Source organism: Epinephelus fuscoguttatus, linkage group LG20, assembly GCF_011397635.1.
Source record: "Epinephelus fuscoguttatus linkage group LG20, E.fuscoguttatus.final_Chr_v1".
Lineage (NCBI taxonomy): Eukaryota > Metazoa > Chordata > Actinopteri > Perciformes > Serranidae > Epinephelus > Epinephelus fuscoguttatus.
In genome coordinates this window covers 15,229,645-15,255,496 of record NC_064771.1, presented here as the reverse complement: position 1 = coordinate 15,255,496, position 25,852 = coordinate 15,229,645, and the positions used below count along the sequence as shown (strand labels likewise).

Genomic DNA, 25,852 nt, shown 5'->3' with positions numbered 1-25,852 from the left:
ATCATTACTGCGCTGACAGTCAATTAATGCTATTTCTGTGCTGTAGGCTGCATTAAGGGAAAAATCCAAGATTAAATACTCGACAACAGCTACTGGTGGGGAGAAATTCATTGTAAAGGGGCATACAGATTCATGCATGAGCAGTGGTTGTCCTAAGAATTGTAGAACATTAGTTTTTGTAATGAAATATAGGGAGCATTTTGAGGGTTCAATTTCCTGCATGCAATAAACATCACAATATGACATAATGTGTATGAATATTTGAAGGTATGCTTTTTCCTTTGAAAATGTGAATAGAAGCATGCATGTTTAAAACAGTATTATTATTATCTAATGATATCTGTGAGGTATTAACAGGTATTATAAGCATGTTGCTCTGATCATATTTACAATTCAGGAGTGTCACGCCCTGTGTATCCACTCGGTCGGGAGGCAGAGGAGAGGAAGAGGATGACAGAGGAACAGATCAGCCTTCATCACTTGGACAGAGACAGAGAAATGATCATCAGGTACACTTAAGTTCACATAGACACACACATGCACTCGGTAGCATCTATTCGTTTTTTCCTCTCATCTGATAAGCTACATTTCTTTTATTCTTTTGGCTTCTCTTTCCTAGTCTGAGGCTCTGGTTCCCTTTTCTCTCATCCCCTCACTCCATTTACTCTTCTCACCCTTTGATGTGGTATTTCTGTGCCCCCTCACTCTCTCCCTCTCTTCCCCTCTCTCCTTCTCTCTAAGATGAGATGTGGTGCATTAATGTTACGGGGACTAATACGGATGTCTCTGAAGTATCAGGCTCTTATTATGTAGTCATATTAAGGGAAGAAAACATATAATGAGAACTCATAGACCAGGCACAAGATGATGGCTGTTCCTGTTGCCGTCACATTTCCTTTTCTTGATGATTATAATGGTAGTAGTGGTAATGAAGATGACAAGGATGAAGATAATGATCATAATGATGGTGGTGATGATGATGGTGACAATAAGGGGGATAATCAAGATAATGACAAAGTTCACCCCGCCTAATGCCACAACAGGGAAAACAAGGATCGCGTGGAGTTCGCCAGGATCCACCCTTCCAGTAGTTGCCACGGTGACCTGACCTCTCACCTCTTGGTTCCCGGAGGGGCCAGTAGGTTAGGGGCGGACCCTGCTCACCCGGCTCACCACCACTGGATGCAAAGGACAGGAAGTCCCTCCCTCTGGATGGGGCATTCATATAGTGAGTAGAATGGGAGCAGCACATGATGTCTTTGCAGCCAGTGAGCACAGTTTTTCTTAATATGTACAACATGGTCCACACCTTTAATGCTCGTCATTTTAAGATTAATTTGTTCTGTACTGTTTTGTTGAGATCATGTTAGTCAGTGTGGGTGGTATGTGGCAACCTTTTCAAAAGTCATCAATTGATTAAATGGGCATTAATAGTGGATATCTTCCTCACAGATATGGGTAAGCAGGTTCCTGCTACACCGACTAGTAGGTTCAGAATGTCGATATCAGCCCATTAAATGCCTGTTGGCATCCGGAGCAGTTTCATTAGGTTTCACTATTACTTTCGTTTGGTTTAGGTGCCAATACTGCGTGGTTAGATTTAGAAAAAAAAAACATCATGGTTTGGTTTAATGTAGGTATGTTTGTTACTAACATAATGTTACGTGACATACGTTACATGTACCAAATAACTCAATGGTGACATCTGGTTTCACACAGAACACAAATCACCATCTCCTGGGTGAAAGTCCTGAGTTTGTTTGACCCGTCCACCACCCCAACCACCTCTGTACATACACTTTCATACTTTTTATACTAATCTTACATCACCTGGCTTTCTTTGTCACCACATAATAATAAACATGGGCATTTAATGAGCTGGTAATGACATACTGAACCTACTGGTTGATGTAGTAGAAGCCTTCTAACCCATATCTATGAGGCTGATAACAGCCATTTAATCAAGTGATAACATTGGATCAGGGGTCATGTGGGACATTCCTTGGATTTCATATTGATGAATGTTTGTCTTTCTTTTGTTCAACCATGGTGCCATTGTTGATAATAATGCTGAATCTAGAGGTTCAGAAGTTGTTTAGAACATTAAATGTAAAAACTTTAACTGAAAAGCTTTTGGTTGAATGGCAGCTGCATCATATGAATGAGCCACAGAGATGAGCAAGCAAAATCAAACATGTAGAGGAGAAGAAAAAACTTCAAGCACTCACACATAGAGGAGCAGAGGCATTTTATCAAAACTCTTCATTACCCTCTTTTCTGCATGTTTGAAGAGCACTGGTGATTTTTTTTATTTTTTTTTTGCTGGTTAAGTCAGTCTGAAGATTTACCCTCTAAGGAGCACACCACTATCTTTTTGGAGTATTAAAATAAGTATTTAAATGTTGCCCTCATTTGACTGTGTTTTGTATTATCTTAATTCCAGGTCTGAGCCATGTGGGAATGGGCCCAGGCTTCCCGCCAGGTCTGCCCAGCCCTCTGCAGCCAGTCTTAGGGTCACTCACCCAAGACCCCAACTCCCCGCTGGTGGTTCTTCCTACAGAAACTGGGCCTCATCATCACCTTGGTACGCTAAGCACCCTTTTACACCAGCGCACACACATATACATCCAGCACAGCCCATATACATCGCTGTCTACCCGTACTTGCTGCCCCCTACCTCCTTCTTTCTCTCCATTTGTACCATCAGAGCCGCTGCCATTTCTCTCCCAGAGTTTTAGTATCATTGGCTAATCATAATATAATGCTCAACTAAGTCCCTCTGTCAGTGGGACTGTGTTTTATAGCTTCGTTAATGGGAGCAGCCATTCCATTGCCCCCCTCTGCATGTGCCCAGCGTTATGCAAACCATTTTAACTGGCGTTCATCTCTTTCGTAATGGAGCACTGGACTCTGTGTGTGTGTGTGTGTGTGTGTGTGTGTGTGTGTGTGTGTGTGTGTGTGTGTGTGTGTGTGTGTGTGGATGGGTGTGTGTGGATGGGTGTGTCTGTGTGTCTGTGTGTGTGTGAACATCTAAAGTTAGTTGTGTTCATGTCTGGAACAACATGAGACATTGCTCAGTGTTAGGGGTTGTGCTATACATCTCAGCCTTTGCTACAGAGAGAAAAGAATGTGTGTGCCTTTTTTGTGTGTGTGTGTGTGTGTCTGAATGTGTGTGTGTGTGTGTGTGTGTGTGCGCGCGCGCGTCAACGCTGCTTTGCAAACAGGCTGTGAAATTTAATTATCTCCCGCCTCCCTTGCCTCGCTCCGTGGGAGTTCCTGCAGAGAGGGGAAGTGCATCCACTGAACCCTTCCCCTGGGAAACATTAGCCCACTCAGGCTAATCTCACAGAACAAAGGTTCCCAGCGACAAGGCAGCCAAGGAGGGATGTGTTGTATGTGCGTGGGTGTGTGTGTATGTACGTGTGTGTGTGTGTGTGTATCTGAATTCATATGTGCCCAGGGTGGGGCTTTGAAGAAACTGTGTGTTTCCCTGAATAGAGAACCACCATCATTAGAAATAGAAAGAGTTAAAGAAGGTGAATGGAGGATGTGAAGCATGCATTCATTGATGGTGTCTGAGGCTGACACACAGCTCACACAGGTCACAGTTTTTACATCTCTGGCCAAGGTGGTCGAGCTATTCTGCAATCCCACATATTCAAAAGAGCAATTCAAGAGTCCATTGACACAGTTTCTCTTTATGACTTCCCTGTGACACTGCAGCCATGATAATATTTCTGTACCGACTGTTTTGCTTTGATTATATATTCAAAAACTTTGCCAGTAGAAATGTCTTATTTTCCTCTTTTTTGGTACCAGTTCTATGATTCAAATCAAACAGTATGCTAAAGACTCTCATGTTCCTATCTGTCTCTTTCTCTCTCTTTCCTACACCAGACGTTCTGGAGCAGTCAGGTCTGTGGCCCCCTGTGTACGGAGGCAGAGGCCCTCCTTCTCACCTGCAGCATCACCCCGTCTACTCCCGCTCCTCATTCCTGCGGCAACAGGAGCTGTACGCCCTGCAGCATCAGCACCAGCAGCAGCAGCGAGCCATGGAGCACATGCAGCGTCACTCCTTAGGACAGGTAGGGATAGTAGTCACATCGTAGTCTAAACTTGTGAAGTGCTGTTAACATATTGTGAAACTGTTTGCAAAAGAGAACTAGAAAGTGTGGAAATATTGTTAACTTGTGCAAGTTTAGTCCATCTTCCTCCTTTCAGTAGCCAGGACTAAGATGCAGCACTGCTAATCATTTGTTTGAAGATCTCTCAGCACATATTTCTCAACACTGAAAGAAAGGCATATGCAAAGTCACAGTCAGCAATAATTATTTGAACCAATGACTTCCTCTTTTTGTTGGCACTAAGGTTTTATTAATAAAGAGGTGTGGGTGTGATGCTTTTGCACTCTCACATTGTCATATTATTTGGCAATCAGTGTGGCTGAGACGGGGACTTCTTATTTTTTAAGGCTTTTCTGTCTGGAAATATTTTGGTATTTCTGTTTGTGTCCTATTTATCTTAAGCAAACTGCTTCATCTCTTGCTTGAGATATAATGCAGTAGGAGAGATAGGGTATGGTAGGGTAGGTTTGTCCATGCCGGGCTACTGTATAAACATGGCTGTGCATCTCCATGGACAAGGACCCTCTCCCTGTGTTGATATAAATGGCTCATTCTGAAGTAACAAAGACACTTTTTTTTTCAGGCTATTGTACACTGCAGAAAACATACTATATTATATTCTATTCTGCCTGTATATCCCCCCAAATACTACACACTGGACCTTTAATTTAAAAAAAAAAGATGGGTTGAATTGCTGTGGTTGAAATATTTTAATTAATATGAAAATGATGTATTTATACAAACATTTTGAGGATTATTCCATGAGCTACATTTTTCTTCCTCTCTGTTTCTATAGAGAAAAGCCGAGGAGCAAGCCATCACCATAGACGACTCTCCTCATGAATCCTCCGCATCCAGAACTCCCTCCTCTTCATCCTCCTCTTTGTCCACCACCTCCTCTCATGTGGCCAAACCCTTCTCCCATACCCCTCCTCCACCCAAGACGCCCACGCCATCTCCAGGGATGTGTCCCAGCAGCCGTCAGTCGCCTTGCTACCACTCCCCGTCCAGGCGACCCCACCCACCAAACCCGCTGACCCCTGCGCCGAGCCCGGCTGCAGCAGCGCCCCGCTCCCCGGCACTCAGCCCTGCTCCCTCGCACCTCTCTAAGGGGCTGGAGAGGGGCAGTGACAGAGGAGAGGGGCAGCCACCTCAGGACTACCCGCAATCCCTAGAACCAGGTGAGTGTGGAGAAGTCTGTAGGATGGTTAATGAGCACAGTGTCTGAATTTAAAGAAGAACTCTGAGAGACAAAGACACAGAGATAGAGAGACGTAGTGTGAGAGAAAAAAAAAAGAGAGATGGAGGGTGCTGCTGCAGAAATGTAGCACGGGTCTTTGAAGCGTGGTATTCTTTTGATTTTGCAGAAATTGTTTGAAGCATGGCTGATCCCTTGCTCTGTGTGTCCTTGAGTGTGTGTGTGTGTGTGTGTGTGTGTGTGTGTGTGTGTGTGTGTGTGTGTGTGTGTGTGTGCAATTTTTTTCTGTGAAAGCTAAAGAGGGACAGCGGGCAGGTCAGCCATTAAGGTCAGAGAAAGCATATGGGCACTCAGTGTGTGTATGTGTGACCTGCCAGCGTGCATGCATGTGTGCGTCCGAGCTTGCATGTGTGTCATGAGAGGAAGGTCAGTGAAAATCTTCAGACAGGCCCTCCTTATCCTTCAGGGGTCCTTGAGAAGTACAGGCGGAAGGATACGCATTCATCTGGCTGTGTTGTCAGGGGGCGGAGGGATACCATCAATAATAAGAGCACAGGGGTGACAGGGCCGGCGCTGCAATCACAGGAAAACGGCAGGGTGTCATCAATATCCCACATAGATCTATACACTCACTCACACACTCCCACACACACATACAGTACGTATAATATACACTGCTGTGCACATACACATGCAAGCACACACTCCCTGTGTTTTCTGCACCCTGCTGTCAGTGTATTATGCCAACTGTAATCACGTGCTTCATCCTGTCTGCCTGAACAGAAAGGCAATGAATTTAAAAGGGAAAGGGCCTGACTTAAAGGCAATGGAGATTTTCTATTTTCTGTAGATGCCTGTAAATAAATTTTATGTGCAGTTTGTCAGACTGTGAAAACGGTTTTATGTCAGAAGACCTATTTGACCTTTGTGTTCTCCTCTGTCTTTCAGATCTGCCACCTGTTTACACCTACCCTCCGCTCACCATGGGTTACAAGGCCGGGCCCTCGCCTCCCGAAGCCCGACTGGCTGAGCAAGCCACGGTGGAGGCGGAGCCGGCAGAACCTGAATCCAAGTCCCTCCCACTTCCGTGCCACATCCAGCCTCTCACTGAAGAAGAGGAGAGGAGGGAAGAAGAGGATGGGAGAGACTGTGAAACGGTGGAAACCCAAAGTGGAGTTGCAGAGGAAGAGAAGGAAGAAAGGAGGGTGAAAGCAAAGGGATGCTCCGAGCCCGAGAGTGAGATTTCTGGATTGCCGCCATGCCCTTCCCCAACTCCGGTTCCAGATCCAGCCTGCGCGGCCACAGCCACAGGCAAAGCCCTAAAAGCAGAGCTCTCTCTGGGTTGCCTGGGCCAGAAGGCCGGCCTGGAGGAGCCTCAACTATCCAAAGAGCAGGAGGATGATAAGGAGCATGGAAAAGAGGACATGGAGGAGGATGAGGGGGAGAAAATGGGGCCTGAACCAACAGAATGTACTGACTCTGTATTTGGAGTGGAGGAGAAGGAGGAGGTGGAGGAGGATGGGGGCAAAGACGACGAGAATGTAGAGGTGGTTGAGGAGGAGGAGGAGGAGGAGGAGGAGAAGAAGGGGAGTGGGATGAGTCCAGGCGAGGATTCGGTGGAACTAAAGTCAAACTCTCCTGCTCCTTCCCCGTCCTCTGACCCCCTCCCTCCTGCAGCGAGCACAGCGGCTCAGCTCCAAGGGGCCTACATGTGGAGCCTAGAGCTCCTGATTGCTGCAACTTTGTGTGCCACCAGAGATGCCATGTATCCACCAGTACCTGCCGTCCAGGCCCCAAGCCCTCCACCACACCATGGTATGGAGATACTGGGAGAACTTGCGGAGCTGGAGATCCAGCAGAGGAGCAGAGAGAGCAGAGAGAAAGACACGGAGGGTGAGTTTGTGTTTCTTTTCTTCTGCTGTGGCTCTCCAACCTTACTTAACAGATTGACCTCTTTTTAAAACCTTTGAAAGTATATGAAACACTTGCAAAATGAAACCAAAAATGTGCTGATGTCCCTAATAATTAGGCGTTTTTAACACATCCTGTGTACAATTTACATCATCTTGTTGCAGTAAAAAGGACCAAAATGCCCTTGAAAATCAAATCAGATCTTGACTGCACAAACACACACACACACACAGTGAACTAAAAAGGGGGCCTGGCATATGTGTGCAACCCAGATGTGGCGACTCAACTCAACACACACACACATAGACACATACATTTCCCACTAACTGTCCTGCTTCCTTCCTCAACTCGGACTCTCTGTTCTTGCCCATAGACCATATTTTCCCCTTTGGGAAGGGTGTGTGTGTGTGTGTGTGTGTGTGTGTGTGTGTGTGTTTGGAGGGGACACAGAGATGGACAAACAAGCTGAGCTTCAGACACAAGCCAGGACACACACACACATACACACACATGCTCTGCCCAGTGTGTCCCCCAGGCTCTGGCGTCTTGCTTTGCTAATTAGACCCTTTCCTTTAAAACACTTCTCCTGTAAGCGCTCCTATTTTCCTCTCGTCCCTCTGAGAGAAAGTGTTTTTATTTATGCCAGCATCTGTGTGCGTACGTCCGCCCGCATTTGTGTGCGTGCGTGCACTGCTGTGTGTGTGTGTGTGTGTGTGTGTGTGTGTGTGTGTGTGTGTAAGCTGTTAAGTAATCCCAGATGAATCCCTGCTCTCCTCCATCAGAGTCTATGTGTCTCTCCACCAGGCTGCCTGCTCCCTGCCTGCGCCTCCTCCTCCTGCCTCTTTGTTATTTTTTCCCCCTCACCTGCCTCTTCTTTTTCCTTTTTTTTTATTAAACCAATGTAATCTTGTGTGTAAATCCTGCCTCTGCAAGCCTTGTCGACAGAATTAATAAGTGTAAAAATCATAAGTCGCTCTGCAGCTGTCTGTGCATGAGAACAGGCGTGTGTGTGTGTGTGTGTGTGTGTGTGTGTGTGCATTTGTTTACATGTGCACGCACGTGCTTAGCATGTGTAATAGGTGTGAAATCAATAAGTCCTGTCGTGGCGTGGAAAACGCTCTCCAAATTGCAACACATTTATTTAAAACCCGCTCCGTCCTCGCCGCATGGAATGTTATTAATACCGCTCATGGCGTTTTTTGTCATCCTGAATGTGTTTGGGAGATGAAACCGATCCCAGACAGATGCATTTATGCCGCTCCTTGACGCGGAAGGATATCTCAGCCATTCACTGGAGATTGCAATTACAGATTAAGGAATCAAGAGATTCTTTCCCCTCCAGTATAAATTAGCACCATTACTTCTATTTACACATAGACAGAGGAGCTGTTTGTGTCATAGTCTTCTTTATTCCTTCATGTTTCCTTTATATTAAAATTTCAGCTCAATAAACTTCCTTAATGGCCTCTAATGACGCCTAGGCCCATATCAACTGTAATGGTTTTTAATTTTCCTCCACTGTTTTTGTTTTTCCCCTTGAAATCCCCTGTGCCGCCTCTTATTACACCCGTCACTCCCTTTAGGGACACAGTATGGTGTTATTACTGTGCAAAGATATGTGTGTGTTCGTGTGTGTGTGAGTGTGTGGTATACTGTGGGTGGAAGGTATCTATTGATTGTGGCCATCCTCCAGGATACTAAACTAGGCGTGGTGATGTCAGCGGTGATGTCATCCTGTCAGGGTAATCGGAGCGTGCCATTGGCTCAGAGGTCTGACAGATGAGATGGCATTGACCTCTGCGAGCCGGGACAGGACAAAGCCACGTCTCTCTTCTCATTCCCGCTCGCTCTGTCTCTCCCTCTAAGGAGTTACCTGTCGTTCTCACATCCTGTCCGTTCCCGTCTTCTTTTTTTAAAAGATGAAGACTCCATCCTTCGTGCCTGCCCTCCTCTTTCTTCTCTGTTTACCGCATCTTGGTCTCCATCTCCTGCTCACACACACACACACACACACACACACACACACAGGTTTTAATAACGTCAGATGTCAGTGAATAGGCCTTGCAGCTCCAGTGCACAGAGTGATCCAGTAAAAACCTCTCCTCTCCTCTCCTCTCCTCTCCTCTCCTCTCCTCTCCTCTCCTCTCCTCGAAAGGGGAAATTGGATTCTGTCCATGTCCATAATGAGGAGATGTAGGAGAATAAATAGATAGCTCAATAAACACTTTGCCTCTTATTGCTTCTCCTCCCCTTTACTCCCCATCCCCTCCCTCCCTTCTTCTCTCTGCGTTGCACTCCTCCTCCTCCTTTCCTCCTGCCCACTGTTCTCCTTCTCTCCTACTCTCCCTCACACACTCATGCCCATGTCTGCGCAGCTCAGCGAAAATGCTGTAGGTGCACGTGTGTGTTCAGAATGAGTGTGTTTTATTTGCATAGTTGTGTGTGTGTGTGTGTGTGTGTGTGTGTGTGTGTGTGTGTGTGTGTGTGTTTACATGTGTGTGTGGAGCGTCTCATGAATATTCTGTTTCATCTGCTGGTGCTGTGACAATGACAGAGTTAATGACAGTGACAGATGTAGAGATCGTTCTCTACCGCTCCCCCCTCGTGTATGTGTGTGTGTGTGTGTGTGTGTGTGTATGTGTGTTTGTGTCGTTTGCGTGTGTACGATTAAGCAGGAACACCAGTGTACATCAAATAAACTACACAGCTAATATCATAAATATCACCACTTTTCAAGGCACGGTTTCATCGTTCCAGAAGTAAATTCGCACAACATGTTTTATAACGCTGTGTCAGCCGCCATGTGATGTACCAATCTGAACCGCAACAATCCGTCTCCACGCAGGTGAGGACATGCTGACCTTTGACCTCCACAGTCTGGCGACGCTGGCGGCCGCCCGTGCCCTGGAGATGGGGGGAGGGGTTGTCAGTGGGGGGACGGACCAGCAGTGTCCAATAAGGAAGAGGCTCAACCTGCGCAGGAAGTGCAGCTGGACGCCTCGCCACGAGCCGGTGAGGCTTTGCTGAATGCATATTTTGTGTTTATGCATGCAAACATAAATCATTCATGCTGAAAATATGGGGAAGTGTTGAACAATGGACACACATATATTTTCGTCTTTGCTTTAAAGAACTGTTAAAACCCAAACATGATACTTGTAGTAGGCTCTATTTTTATATATATCTATATCTATATCTATATAAATATATATATATATTTATATAGATATAGATATATGTATATATATATATGTGAGTGTGTATATGTATATTAGGATTTTATCTGATGCTTTTATTCAAAGCAGCTGAAAGAAATTAGCCCAAAGCACATACTGGTTTCTACTGATACATCAACCATTGTACATTTTGCTTGTGTGCACTGTTCATGGTGTCCGTTGCACATTTCTCTTTCTCATCTCTCTTTTTTTGCACTGGACCTGAGATACCATACTGTACTAAAACAATTACCACTAAATGCTGCATGGCAATAATTATGAAGTTTTAAGTGTCCTTAGTGATCAAGGGTGGAGATTTTGTTTTAATATTGGTGGGGTGCACCTATGAAACAAGGGGTTTGGGGGGCAAGTAAATTTTCAGCATCAAACACTTAATTTCCCGCATTCTGGTAATTTTTTTATGCACCATTTTTTGTGCATCAGTTTATTGTTTAAATGTCTTTTATTTTGTCAAAGTAAAAGTCCTCCACACTTGTTCCAAATTTTGAGGTGGACATGTCCCCTGCAAAACTACACCTAAGTTAGTGGTGCAAATATGGACACTTTAAAATCATCCGTGCAAACACTGTAGTCAGACAAATATCATTACCTCTGTGGTAATGACATAACTGTTGTAGCTTTCAGGTGAAATGAGAAGTGATGTAATTTTTATGTGGTTGAATCTTGCAGTTTTGTGCTGAAATTAAAAGGTAAATATTTTAACAAAATGTGATTTTGAACTAGCAAGAAATATTTTTTACTGATTCCGTCAATTGTGAAATTGATGTGAGACTATCACCACCTGATGCATGGTGGAATAACACTTTTGTTGTCTTTAAATAGTCCCAGAAATAAATCCAGCTACAATAAATGATGTTTAGTTTTAAATTTAAAAATTCAATAAACAATAAAATATAAATGAATCTGAATCAGAATCAAAAATTGCTAAGCAACTTTACACTTACAGTGAATATTTTGAATATTTTAAATTATCTAAATTTAAACAGTGCAAAAAAATACAAAGACCAAATGTAAAATTAAATGTACAAATAATTACAGTAGAATATTTAAAAAAAAATATGGTGATATGTAAAAGACTATGTAAATATTTAAAGGTATTAAAGTGACACAGTTGTGCAGGGATGTGCAAATTTTGTCCAGCGGGTGTAAAAGTTCACAGTATAATATGTGCAGAAATAACCTTTAAATCACTTAAAGGTTCTCTTTACTTTTGTTGATGCTGGTTACCTATATTGTTACCTATATTTTTACATGCAGCATTAGGCCGATCTCCCAGAAATCCTTGCTTTTAAGCGTAAATGGTTGACACAGACCAACTGTTGTAGTGACCAAACTTCTAGTTACAGGAAAAATCCATCCAATTGTCGAGCTGCCCAAACATATCCAGTGACTGTTGAACTCAGTTTGTGTTCAGCATTGAAATTCCCCTGCTTTGTGTGTGACTGTGTGTGCATGTATGTGTATCCATGTGTGTGCGGTGTGTGTCAGGTGTGCCCAGTGAAGGGCTCCATGGAGACGATGGGAGGGGAGGAGCTGGCCATGCGTGTCCAGCTGGCTGAGCTACAGCGCCGCTACAAAGAGAAACAGAGAGAACTGGCCAAGCTACAGAGGAAACACGACCACCAGTGAGCAGACAACACACACGCGCGCACACACACACACACACACACACACACACACACACACACACGTTTCTTTTTGTCTCGATTGAGTCGTGCGTTCCAACGTTCACAATTCTGCTGTCATGCTGCATCCTCCTGATTTATCAGGACTTGCTGCCTGCTCATACCTAATGCAGTTTGACCTGTAGCCGATACAAGTTTCCTCCTGATTTCTCCTGCTGTCCGGACTGCATCTTTGATCTCTCTCCCTCTCTCTCCTCCTCCTCCTCCTCCTCCTCCTCCCCCTCCTTCTTGTCTTCTTCTCTGCAGGAAAGAGGAGACGTCTCGTAGCCCTGCCCGCCGGGGGCCTGGTCGCCCCCGCAAGCGCAAGTCCACCCCCGGCCCAGCTGCTGCGGAGAGCTCCAAGAGACTCAGGTCAGTCCTCTGATATTGCGTCAGTATAATCAGTGTGATTGGCAAGCCCAGCTCATTCATCCTGATTTCTGTTTGTGTTTTTAGTGAAAGGCACAGTTGATTTTCAAGAAGTTCTTCTTCAGCTGAAATGATTCAAATGCTCTATAGCTGATGATTTGCTTGATTGGGCACTGGAAAGAGCTGCTCACACACTCATGCGTGCGCACACACATACACACTACAGACACACACAATGGGTTATGTGATGGGAGCTGTAAGTTGGGTGTGATTTTGAAATGAGAGAAGGTAATGGAGATGAGGCCTTCATTAATCATCATTAATCACTTTTAATCATATTTATCACTTGCATTGATTATGTCCTGATTCCCTGTGCACCTCGAGCATACATTAATACAGCCGGACAAAGTCCTGATGTACAGTTATTACAGTGATAAACGACTCAACACCGCACCCACCCGCTGCGACACACACAACCACACATTATTTAACACCTTCGACGTGCGCGCTTTCGTTCTGACGCATTCGCACAAGCCAGACACACACACTCACACACAGCCAGTGTTCAACACTCATAATGATAAATGTGTTTTCTCATGCTGCCCCACCTCTGTTAGCATGTGCACCCCTCGCCTTGATAAAATGATTAGAGAAACTCAGGGTTTGTCACGGTTACCATGATTAGAAAGCGCTAATGAAAATGACAATGAAAGGCTTTAGTCATACATGCTGGTGCAACACACACACACACACACACACACACACACACACACACACACACACACACACACACACACACACTCAGAACTTGTTTAATTAGTAGCGCTGGTCGCTACGTGCCTGAGCAGCGTTTCTGTTGTTATTAACAAGCGATGTATCATTTGTTTACGCTTTCATCTTCTCGAGAGAGTTGTGGGTTGAAATGAAACAGCGAGAGAGTGAGACATAGAGATGAGTAGTAACGTTTCCAAACATGGCAGACAATCCCTCTTGATCGGCAGTATATGACCAAAAGTATGTGGACACCTGAGCGTCTATGTGTGATCGTTGAAGATGTCATTCCAAAACCAATGTCATTATGATACTTCTAAAAACGTATCCATTTCTTTGGGTCAGCTTTTCATCAGTAACCTGGCTGTATGAATTTGCTCCCATTCTGCTACAGGAGCATTAGTGAGATAGGCCACTGCTGTCGGACAGTAAAGGCCGGGTTAGGCCTGAAACAAACTAATCACATCTTAGGAAAAAAGTCACACTTGAAAGTTGGGTGAAAAGCCTGCCATCATAGAAAAAGCCAAGACACAACAATTGGTCAAACAGGAAAAACACCACACACTCCTTAAAGGTGTTCAAGGAGAGACTGTACACACTAAAAGTGATGAAAATAGTCAACACACTCTCACTCCCAACTTGTCAAATACTGATGCTTGGTCAGTGGCCCTACATGATAAACTATGATGCTGTAAGCACCACTTCAACATCATTTTTGGATGCTCAGGGATGGCGTGTCAGTTTATGCTCATGACATGCTTTGTCTTTTCAAAGTAAACCTCCATTTTTACAGGAAATGTACAATGCATACAGTCTTCAAAAATAAACCTAGGACGAAGGCAAAAGAAAAACGTTGGTCTTCAGATTTTGCCAATAAAACCACAACATATGTCGCATATGTCATGTAATATACGTTCCCAGCCTTGTATGCTACACTTATAGAACACTATGTTGTTGTTAAAATACTTAGATTGACTTCTGGTTTCACACGGGAAACGAACAGCGGTCTCCCAGTTAATTGTATGACCCATCCATCTTGCCTCCTACCTGCCCTATGCGTACTTTCTTGCTCTTTACACCACAGCAGTTGCTTGAAGCGTCAAAAAAGGACACTTGTGTGTGCCACTAAAGGGTGCCTCTGTGCGTTGATATCTCACGCCAAGGGCTACTGACTAAGCATCAGTGTTTGACAAGTCGGGAGTGAGATTAGGTTGCAATAGTCATGTGAAAAATTGAAAAAGAGAGCTTGAGAGAAAAGTTTAAACCCCACTCACTGTCTCTGCTCTGCTCATCTGGCCGTGCAAAGTGGGCTTGATTGTTGGATTGTCTTTTTGGAAAGTTACAAAAAATGTTCGATGTAGCCCTTGCAATTCTGGCACCTGAAAGGTGTGTGTGTGCTTGGAGGGGGGGCTGGTTTCAGCTGCTGTTCAATGATCTGAAAAGCACTGCGTTTAAAGCATACTGACGCCTTGAGGCCTGACTGACATTTGGCATTCCAGTCCATCCCAAAGGTGTCGATGGAGCCAGGGTCGGGCTCTGTGTAGGCCAGACAGGTTCTTCAACAACAGAATTTGGAAAATTAGCCCTTTATGCACCTGGCCTCACTAAACTGTTGTCAAGTTTGCACCATTGGTGAGCATGTGACATGTGGTGAACTTTAGGGCTTAGAAGTTCAGAGGGGTCAGAGGTGAACAAAGGTTGGGTGGGGGTTGCAACAGACAGATGTGGTTCTGGATGGACAGGAGGATAGATAGATACCGCTCTGTCTTTTCCTTTGCTTTCACCTCTCCTCTCCTCTCCTCTCCTCTCTTCTCCCGGGAGCGGAGATGCTGAGAGCCAAACCTTCCCTCTGTGGGAATATAGGATTCACCTGCCTCAGACACCAGCTGCTAACAGAGTGTGTGAGCTGTGTGTGTGAGTGTGTGTGCTGGCTGCCTGTGGTGTGAGAGAGCATGCATACAATGAAGGAATGACAGAGAGAGAGAGGGAGAGAGAGAGGGAGGAGTGGTGTTCAATAGAGGTTAGTGTTTATCGATCGAGCCCTGAAGCTCCGGTCAACGGACAGACTCCCCCGAGACTGCTTCATCTCTCTCTCTCTGTCTCTTTCCCTTCCCCCTCAACCATTCTCCTCCTCCTCTCTGTCTCTCCGTCTCTTCTCCACTCTCCTTCACACCAGATAATTCTTACCCTTTCATGTGGTGATTCAGCAGAGTTTCATATTCACACGGCCGCTGAATATTTCTGTGTTTGCCGTCAATCTGCGCAGACGGTCGGTCTCTTACCTCATCAAAGTTATGAGACAGAGAGGAAGAGTGGGGAGAGAGTGAGACAATGAATGAACCCAGTGGAGAGGGAGACGAAACTAGAAAGAGGAGAGCAGAGAGGCTGAGAAAAGCATCCATGAAAGGAAAGAAATGTGTGATCAGATTGGTTCTGTGATCTGTTTTATATATGATAAATTCTCATTGAAGTACGTCTGTGTCGCATCTTCATGTTTTCCAGAGCGGGGCTGACTTTACTGGAGGAAAAAGCCAGGAAGAAAATGTCCAATCACGGCTTCAACAGCCTAAGCTCTGCACAGGTCTGTCTCTCTGGGGTTCCTTCTGGTTCATCCACACACACTGACAACCACTTCCTGCTGCTAATGTTTTTTTTTTTCTTTCCTGGATATTTCAATTAGCGGAAAGAAATGAGTCAATAATTAGCTTTCCACTCCCGGTCCGCAGATGAAAGCTCGCTGTAAGCACAGAGGTCGACCGAGCGCCCTGAGCTCCAGGCTGGCCAGGCGGGTGACCCAGCTGAAGCAGAAGGCTGCGGCCCAGCGTGGTGCACCATCGGCGAGCATGCTGCACTGCAGAGGGACTCCTGGTGAGGAAGATGCCTCCAAGAGTCACTGCAGACAAGGAAGAAAAGGTGGGTACAGAGGGAGCATATATAGACAGGCACTTTTCTATTAAGCAGCACCCTAAAACTAAACTCTCCCTCCTGTTGTTGATCTGTCAGACCTGCAGCAGGACTGGGCAGCTGGTCAGACTGCAAAGAGGAAGAGGGGTCGAAAGCCAAAAGTGTTGATGGGCGTCAACGCAAGCAGAGCTCACCACAAGGACGATCAAGGCTCCAAAAAGCAGGAAGTTAAGGAAGAGAAGAGTGACAGTGAAAGCTCAGAGCGCGGTGAGTTAAACTACAGGTTGCATATAAGTATGTAGTCATGTCAACCAGCAGAGTTCACAGGCTGTTACACACATGAGTCAAATAGTGCTGATTTGGCTGATGGCTCGAAGAACATCAACCAGACATTGAGAGATTTCGTGATGAGAGTGCATCTGTGAGTGTGTGCACGTGAAGCGTCTGAGAGTGAGATGTCTGCCGTCATCAGGGGGCTCTCCTCTCACTTCCCGGCTCGTCTGTCACACCGTTAAAACCGTTAACGACTTGCCACAGGCATGCAACACAGCCACCCCTGCCCTCAACACCACACAGTAACGTGAGCCCGCTCTGGCTCCGTTCAGAATCTCACACCCCGGGTTCCTCCCCACTCTTCTTCACCTCCCCAACCTTGTGAAAATGTCCTCCTCGGAGGCTTGAGATGAGGAGAAACAATGACACTCATCCTAATTTTTAAATGAATGCATCACAAGAGAGGACGGTCTGATGTGAAAACTTCAGGAAAATCTGACTGACCTCATGGCCTTGACACCATGGAGAAGCAGTGGTTGGATGTGTGTGTGGTGTGTGTATGTGTGTGTGACTGAGGCAAAGTGTTGACGAGAACGCCATGTAAGTGACAAGTGTGTCAGAGATGTGTCGACACCCGACACGACCCCCGCAGTCAGCGACACACAGCTGCCAATAACAATCTGTGTGTGAGTGTGCGCTGCATATATGCATGTGTGTCAACATTTGCTTCCTGTAACTGCAGTTGAGGAACAAGCTGCATAATAATAGAGTTAATATGTCCCAAAACCCTCAAAGAAAAGTTCGATCGAGCACGTACCGGCAACATTTCTCATCCAACTTTTGTATTCACGACTACAGAAGTTTGGCCACAGCCTTGTGAACTGAAGTGTGGATGCTAAAGGAATATTGAAAGCTTGCTGTCAATACATCTCATCAAGCAAGTCCCTGGCCTTAGTTAACAGTGTTTACATTTAGATCACTTGGAGCTTTCCAACTGATCATATCGATGTTGTGATTCCACAGAGGAGGAGGAGGAGGAGGGCAGCTACGACAGCGAAGATGGAGCCGGTGACACCAAGATTAGCTCATCCTCTAAAGAAGCTCCTGCAAACCCTGCTGGGATCGTGCCTTTTTCATCGCAGTCCTCCAAGCTCCAAGTGAACCAGAAAGCCAGGAGTAAGAGACCAGGGCCTCCCGGTGAGACCTTTCTACATGTCTTTACAACTTTATGACTTTGTAACTTTGTGACTTTTAGTTTTTTTTTACTTGAAGTGAAGGATAACATACATTTCATAGGGTTTAGAGAAATCTACATTAGTTTTAGTTTTGAAATGCTTTAAAATGTACAAGGATAAACTTGCAGCTAAACACTAACAGGGTATTATGGATGGTCTGTGTGCAACTATGATTTTTTTTTACAATCTAACTAGGGTTTTGAAAGAAATATTGATGTTAGTGATGTTGATATGATGCAAAGCAATTGTCTTTGTTCATGAAATCATCCAGAACAATCTAATATAGCTCAGAAAATTGTGTCAGTGCTATGACTGTATCTATTCTAATATTAGATATTGACATTTTTGCATTGTATCTGTCAGCTCTAATTTCCATGATGTCCCCTTCACCCTCAGGCACTGGGAGTATGCCCAGCGTAGATCAGAGGAGAGCGCCCAGAAGGCCGAGCCTCGCCAACACAGACAGGGGACATCCAGACCACCAGGGGACCAAAAGAGCGTCTCTGCCAAGCTGGGGTGCACCATCAGTGGGCTGCAGTTTTGGTGACGGCCGGGGGAACCATGGAGGTCTGACGGAAGCAAACAGGGCAAGCAAGGAAACCATGAGGAAGAGCTCATCAGGACAGGTCATTCTGGGAAAGGTGAGGACCAGTGTTGGGTGGCGGCTTGTAACTCTACAGTGACACAGCAATATTTCACCTTTGCCAGTGACAGCTATTCAACCAAGTAAATTACTCCCTGACAGCAGTGATTTATGACACCTCTCTGTCATATTTACACGCTCAAAACTGCCATCTGTATCTTGCATTTCCCTCCTCAGCTGCGTCATGTGTGTACTTCTTTGTACATGATCAGGGGAAGTAAATAGCAAGTGTTGTTGTGCAGTATACCTGTTGGTCATGTTTATCAGTTGCTCCTGTAATCCAGGAGGTCACAAAACATATTCTGCCAGTTGGAGCTAAATCAAAAAGAAAATCAACAATATTTGGAGATAATATCATGGGCAGGAGGCCGTGCAACTAAATGCTCCCCTAAAGTTCAGCATCCATTTAAGGGCGACAGAATCTGTGGGCTTTGCTGGCATATTTATTCAGTCACACCGAACTGCATGGGAAAGAAAACTGAGACGGGAAAGGTGAGACGCAGTTGCCAATTTTAGAGGTGTGACAGAAAGGTTACATAATGAGTATCATAATAAATTACCGCTGTCACTGAGTTGTAAGGAACGTAATTACGTACATTACTCTTGAAATGAGTTAACGAGCAAAAAAGGGACATGCTGTGGTTTTATGTGCCGAACCTGACAGTGTTTCAGGCGGACTGGGAATGTGAGTGAAAGAAAGGTGACTAACACAAGGTCACGCCCTTTGGCCTTCTGATGCATGCAGGTAAAGGCTGAGAACGAGAATTTGGAAAAGCCCTCGCCTCAAGTTCAATCCTTCCTTAAAAGTGAGCCACACCCTGTCAGGAGGTTTGGAAATCCTGTAAATTACAAGTGACTCAATCTGCCAATAACCTTGACTCCCTCATGGGGAGACGCGTCGCATCAGCTGTAAATCAGTGACTTTGTCAAATATACCATTTGCTCATGTCGTAGGTGTGAGTTTGCATACCGGCCTGTTGTGCCAACACACCTCTGGCCCCACTGTCTTCGTGCAAGCAGCCACTGGCGAGACACCCACATTCATTTTAATGAGAGATGCCCCAAGGTTGCCTTAGTCTTTGACTCATAGTGAGGGAATGTCCAATAACGCATAACTCCAAACCAAACAGTAAAGTATAAAGATAATCATTGGCCATAACCCTTACACACCCATGCATGCCTACACACACACACACACACACACACACACACCACTAGCACTAAAGAGAAATAATCACCCATGCCCTCTGGTGATGAAACTTCTGTCACTAAAATATATGGTCTCCTGATGTGGAAAACTCCAAGAGACAACACACATTAACACACACACACACACACACACACACACACACACCATCTCTCATGTGTTATATTATAGTCTTTTCTTTGGAAAGCCTAAAGACAAGCAGGAACCTGTTGGGTGAGCTGACTTTCCATCATTAGTCATCAGTCATCTTTGGATAGACTAGCCTAAACCAGTTTGGAGATGGATAGTATCTTGTGTGTGTGTGTGTGTGTGTGTGTGTGTGTGTGTGTGTCTGATATTGATAATTTAAATTAGGGTTCAAGCTTTTATATTAGAAGGCGTCCACACTGCTGAAGTGTCCTTGAGCAATGCGCTGAAGTCCCACCAGTTCAAGAGCTGCCGTTATTACTGACTGTGACCTCTTGACCTTTGAGTGAACACTGGTGGTGTGTAAAAAAAAAAAAAAATCTGCAGACTTAATTGAAGTATCACATTACAAGAGGCGTTAGTGCCTGCGGTTGCTTTTCACTGACGAATTCACCACATCAGCCACATCAGAGTCACTTCAGTCACCTGCAGATCCTGTTTATACTGCAGATGCATTTTGGCATAGTGTGATGAAGTGATACAATATCCTGCTTTAGGCTCACTGATGTCACATCCTGTTTCCTGTCCAGGCCAAAGGCCACGCAGTGAGCCGACTCCTGCAGAGCTTCGCAGCCGACGACGGCTTTCGGTTGGATGAGGAAAGCAGCTTCTCCGAGGGGGAGGAGGAGGAAGAGGAGGCGGAGGAGGAGATGAAGTTGACCCACCTCCCTCCCAACATGCCTTGCAGAATACCCGGTAGGCAGTGACACATCATGTATAATTACGCACACACATGCAGGTTTTAAAAGCATGTTGGATCCGTTTCACACATTCATACACACCTCTTTCTCTGCCTTTTTTGTCCCTCCTTTCCACTTCACATAGCAATTATTCAACACACTCACAAATTATCTATATCTCACCCCTTTATCTTCTCCATCCATCCATCTTTCTGCCACGCCCTCCCTCCACAGCCCTGCCAAACTGTGTGTTGAGTAAAGAGATGTTGGTGGACGGGCTGAAGATCCTGATCTCCAAGGAGGACGAGCTGCTGTATGCTGCCTGCGTTCAAACTCTGGACCTGCCTGACATGTAAGCCCCCTCTTCCCTGCTGTCTCACTACAGATACAAACCACCTTCTCTAAAAACACTCCTTCATGAAATAAAACATCAACCTTCCAGGGAAAAGAGCACAGTGACTATTTCACACAGCTACTGCCGTATATGACCATTGTTTTTTTTCCCGTCTTCTATTGATCCCAATACGAGGAGCATCAAAATCTGGGTGGATAACCGCCTCAGCTTAACGATTTCCTGGGGGAAACCCTGGAGTTAAGTACTAAAAAGACATATTGCAACAAGAGTCTTCTCTGATTTACAAAAGAGTTGAAACGTTAGCTTAGTTAAATGCCTGACAGCTGTGTGAATCTTGACAAACAAGAAGTCTAGACAACTACAAAAGCCAAGACACACAGCAGTGGCGGCCAACCCAGCTGCCAGTGAAAAACCTGGGCACTCATGACAAAAACCCTTTTTGAAAAAGACAACCTTGAAATCTAACAGTGGAAATTGTGCTAAAATTATACCTTACAAATTAAAATAACATTTTGACAAATTTTATTTTTAAATCATTTTCCTTTCCTTTTTTTTCTTAGATTCAGTGTTGTCATCGAAGGAGAAAGAGGCAATCGCCCCCGTATTTACTCGTTGGAGCAACTACTTCAGGAAGCTGTGAGTTTAAGTCACCATAGCATCTTTAACATAGTAGCTTTAACTGAAACTCCACATATGTTATAATTTTGTGATTTTTCCAGGTGTTAGATGTGCGGCCCCAGAATGAGGCCATCCTGACTGCAGGGACGCGAGTTTGTGCCTACTGGAGCGAGCGTTCTCGCTGTCTTTACCCCGGATACGTCCACCGAGGTGAGCAAGATGCACCTATAACATCAATACTGCAGATATGCACTATTACGTCCCCAGCAACTCATGTTCAATGTCCTGTTTGATTTGCTTTAGGAGGACCAGGTGAGGAGGAGAAGGAGGGGAGCGTGATGGTGGAGTTTGATGATGGAGACAGGGGAAGGATCTCCCTCGCAAACATCAGACTTCTGCCCCCAGGATACCAAATCTGCTGTGAGTATGGCTTTAAATAGAGGGATAAGAAAGAAAGAAAGAAAGAAAGAAAGAAAGAAAGAAAAGACACCACCATTTAACAACCCTTCTCTGTCAGGTGCGGAACCCTCTCCAGCACTTCTGGTCTCACCTGGTCGTCGCGGTCGACGAAGCTCCACCCAGGACAGGAAAGACACACCCACAGAGAAACCAGCCAATGAGGATCCAACAGGGAGGCCCCAAGAGAAAAGACCAGGTGAGGGAGGAAGGAGCATATTCAGCACTCTGTATACAATAGTGGACGTAGCCACTGTCACATCAGCCATTGGATGTGGACTCCTGTTTTGAAGCCTCAAGTTTAGATTTTGGCCATCGTCATCTTGGTTAAGTTCGAGCCAGAAGTAACCATACTTGGATGAGAGGGTGGAGATCATTCTAAAGCTAGGTCCTAGCTTGGTTAGCATGGTGCATTTACATCTATGGTTAATCAAGACAATGCTAATTTTTGCTAGCAAAAAACAGTCTTAAACTATTAAAACAAAATGTACTTACCATAAAATCCGACTCATTAGAGGGTCTTTTAGTACAACCAAACACACTACAAATTTTTTAGAACACCAAATCATTACAATTAACTTTCATGAACTGAAAACACTGAAATAGCAACAGCTAATGGCTATACTCTACGCTGTTGCCTTGGTAGTTACTTGCCAACGGATAGCACCCACCTATCACTCAAAGCACCCATGCCCATAATTTTGCATTGCACTTTAGGCCTTAATAACAGTTAACCAGGTGATTTGATAAAAAAATTATCCTCCGTACGGTTATGAATTTTGAAATTAGCTATAGAGACCATAATCATTTTTTGTACCAGGCTGTAAATATGTTTATTCCGCTCTTAAGTTGGGCATTTTAACATGGGGGTCTATGCGGATTTACTTCATTTTAAAGCCAGCTTCAAGTGGCCATTTATAGAACTGCAGTTTTTGGTACTTTTACATTAGCTTCCTTTTTTAGCCTCTGAGGTTGCTGCTTGCTCTGAACCAGACATTCACTATCCTTGTATTTAATATTTCGTCACCCATCCAAATAAAACATGTTTTGTCAAGCTTTGCATATTTGAAAGGTCATTTTTAACCAGCTATTATTAGTTAAACATGTGTTTGAAAGACTGGCTTTCTATTTGATGTCTGAGGAATTCATTAAGGGACTGAACATCACTCAGCTACTGAAGCTTTAATATATGTTGTCTGAGAAGTACTGGTCTAACTGGTGGATACATTCACAGACACACAGCGCTTCAGGCCATGCTAAAATTCTCCCAAACAACACCTCATTTACAGTTGCAACTGTCAACCACTTATCAGATGCCTCCGAGTCAGATGAGAGCACTGAGCAAAGGCGCATAAACCCAAAGTCTCATAAATTAAAATTCCTTGTTTGCCGCCTATCAATTAACCTCTATATGACCACATTAATCATGCTTTTACGAGGTGACATCAGCGTGTTTTGTGTAGTTGAGCAACATGTAACTCATCACAAACTCCAGTTGACGCTGCAAGCGGAGGGACAGACAGGTTTACCAGGTTTGTTGTAGTTTGAGTAATGGATATGTTGAAACTTACCTGGCTCGGTGGAGATCAAGGAGATAAAGTTATTAAGTTTCTCCAAAGCTCTTAGTTCCACAATTATCTCAGTGTGCTCTTCAGACCTGTCAGTTTGTATTGATTATAACTCTTCTCTGTTGCCGACTCCTTTTTCAGTTGGCAGGCCTAAGAAAGTCCACTCAGTGCCCAAGACTGCCAGCACACCGACATCAGTAACAGAAACTGTAACCAAAGGCAACACTTCCTTGTTAAACTGGTCTGCGCCGCCCAGGAAAAGACCGCCAGTTGACTTCTTCCTCTTCAATGGGACGTCTCGGAAGACCCAGAGGAGGATACGAGAGCGAGACTTGGGGCTGTTTCATCGGCCCGCCTCACACCTTCTCGCACCTCCAATGCCTATCAAAGGCATCTTTGGTTCTCCTTTTGAAGGTGACTCCTTCAGTAGCATCGCCAACAGTTTCTCTACCTTCAAAAATGGTGGAAACTCTGGAGCAGGGCGACCGGTTGCCACAGTGGCCTCCATGGGGCTTCGGGACTCCTCGTCCTCTCCTCTCTCCTCAGCTGTCACCATGGCAATGGCAGCTGGGAGCAGAAAGCCAGTAAGCGAACGTGACAGGAAACAGTTTCTAGTGAAGCTCGACCATGAAGGAGTGACCTCTCCTAAAACAAAGAACGGCAAGGCACTGCTTCGACTTGGGGGGAGTGGAGGGAAAGGAGGAAAGAGTCTCGCCTCTGCTGGAGCACCGCTGCGATACATCCACCCTGCGCTGCTGGTTAAAGATGGCAAGAAGGGAGGAGGGGAAAGAGATGGTGCTGTGGTCCGTTCTGAGCCTATTGTAAAGGGCGCTCCACCTCTGAGAAAGGATCTTCTGTCAGCAGGTCTTGGAGTTCAAGGTGGAGATTTCAGTTTGGACTACCCGAGTGACTGCCCCAGCTCTTACTCTGAGCTGGATGAGGATGATGAGGATGATGGTCAGGATGCTGAAGCACCAAGAAGAAGTGCAGCAGTCACATCCCACCGCGGTGGCCGTTTTCTCTCCCGTCTCTCCACCTGCTTCTCCTCATCTTCTTCCTCCTCTTCCTCCTCCGGCTCCATCTCCTCCTCGTCCCTCTGCTCCTCAGACAACGACTCCTCATACTCCTCTGACGAAGAGTCCTCCTCTGTGCTGCTGCGCCGTGCACTGCTCCAGCAGGACAAACAAAAGCACAGGCAGAACATGGCCTCTGACCTCCTGAGCCCCGACCCTACCACCTCCAACTCTTCTCCCACTGCCCCAGCACCGGCTCATGGCTTTGTGGCCAAAGCCAGCATGGCCGTCTCAGGGTCAAAGGTGCGGGCTGACAGAGCAGAAGACAGGAAGGAGTTCGTGTCAAAAGGAAGTATGGTGGCTAACAGTGGCACAGCTAAGACCCAGCTGAAGAGGAAAGAAGGAATTTCTAGCAGCCACCATCAGAGTCAAAGCAGTCCTGTGAGCCAGCAGCCGAAACCTGCGTCCAAGGACCCGGCAACAGCTAAGAGGCAGCGGATGTCCTCACCTGAACCCCTACCTAACATGGCCCCTCATGTGCCTGGACGCCAGCTCTGGAAATGGTCCGGCAACCCCACACAGGTACGACACTTTGGCTTGTATGTTCTTTTGCCCTATCCAAGATGTTATTGAAGAGTTTTTCCAAGGTCTCTGTCTTCTTTTAGTTACTGTTCTGCTTTTTCATCACCGTGCAAAACTAAAGCAATTGTGATTTCTTGTAACTAAATCCCATTACATTGAAATCCTGACTTAATCAGATCGTTGTTTTCTCACGATGATACGTTATTATCTTGGTTATATGGTTTCAAAACTGTTGTCCTGGGTATCAGTAACCTACTTAAGCTCACTACCGATTGTTGTCGCAGTTTCTGCTGGGTCATACTGTGATTACATATACTAAATGTGCCGGTCAAATACGATCTCTCTTTGCAGTGCTTATTCTGCCTCAGTCTTTGTACACAGTGGCAGCACTGTAAAGCTTACTTACAGTTACTTACTCTGAATCTGTTATCCTGATTATTAAGTCACAATCCTGAGATAACGGAACAAAACAGTTTTGAGCAACCACTGCCACTCTCGGCTTCCATTCTGCCGTGTTGTTTGCTTTGTAAACGTGACTGCATCTGTCGACTGAGATATGCAGCTTAAAAGACGCTCAAGGTGTAGACATGCCCCAACAAATGAAAGGATGGGGTGGGTATATAGGTGTGCTATCAAGGTTCTGGTTCCTGTACTGTACTTGTAATTTCTACATGAGTTTCAGTGGTATTGTCTTTATAAGGATGAGAGAGAATCCACAAAACATACTTCTGTAACTCAGTAGGGTCAGGGTGTTATGATTGGTGTTAGGCATTAGCTATTTTTTGACATGCAAAATGTAACATACTTTGGTAGACTGGATTTAGCAAACCAAACAAAAATCTTAATTGATTTCTAAAAT

The 25,852-nt window shown here is 45.2% G+C and overlaps 1 protein-coding gene and 1 long non-coding RNA gene across 5 annotated transcripts in view; one reads left to right on the top strand and one right to left on the bottom strand.

The window, feature by feature from the left end:
• The window catches only part of bahcc1b (BAH domain and coiled-coil containing 1b), a 69,230-nt gene that overhangs the window by 40,218 nt on the left and 3,160 nt on the right, over window positions 1-25,852 (top strand). For all 4 annotated transcript variants that reach the window (XM_049563087.1, XM_049563086.1, XM_049563089.1 and 1 more), the window contains 21 exons: window positions 398-509; window positions 1,044-1,228; window positions 2,444-2,584; window positions 3,898-4,085; window positions 4,921-5,305; window positions 6,271-7,215; window positions 10,079-10,245; window positions 11,958-12,094; window positions 12,401-12,505; window positions 15,776-15,854; window positions 16,000-16,186; window positions 16,277-16,444; window positions 17,474-17,647; window positions 18,082-18,326; window positions 20,252-20,417; window positions 20,636-20,753; window positions 21,317-21,392; window positions 21,476-21,584; window positions 21,678-21,794; window positions 21,892-22,029; window positions 23,540-24,993. In XM_049563087.1, the coding sequence (XP_049419044.1) occupies window positions 398-509; window positions 1,044-1,228; window positions 2,444-2,584; window positions 3,898-4,085; window positions 4,921-5,305; window positions 6,271-7,215; window positions 10,079-10,245; window positions 11,958-12,094; window positions 12,401-12,505; window positions 15,776-15,854; window positions 16,000-16,186; window positions 16,277-16,444; window positions 17,474-17,647; window positions 18,082-18,326; window positions 20,252-20,417; window positions 20,636-20,753; window positions 21,317-21,392; window positions 21,476-21,584; window positions 21,678-21,794; window positions 21,892-22,029; window positions 23,540-24,993 (5,396 nt within the window). The remainder of the gene's footprint in view (window positions 1-397; window positions 510-1,043; window positions 1,229-2,443; window positions 2,585-3,897; window positions 4,086-4,920; window positions 5,306-6,270; window positions 7,216-10,078; window positions 10,246-11,957; window positions 12,095-12,400; window positions 12,506-15,775; window positions 15,855-15,999; window positions 16,187-16,276; window positions 16,445-17,473; window positions 17,648-18,081; window positions 18,327-20,251; window positions 20,418-20,635; window positions 20,754-21,316; window positions 21,393-21,475; window positions 21,585-21,677; window positions 21,795-21,891; window positions 22,030-23,539; window positions 24,994-25,852) is intronic.
• Window positions 5,316-23,539, bottom strand: LOC125880529 (uncharacterized). The gene is made up of 3 exons (XR_007448078.1): window positions 23,402-23,539; window positions 9,107-9,221; window positions 5,316-5,895 (listed from the first exon to the last, which is right to left on the bottom strand). It is a non-coding gene; the product is annotated as an uncharacterized LOC125880529 (long non-coding RNA).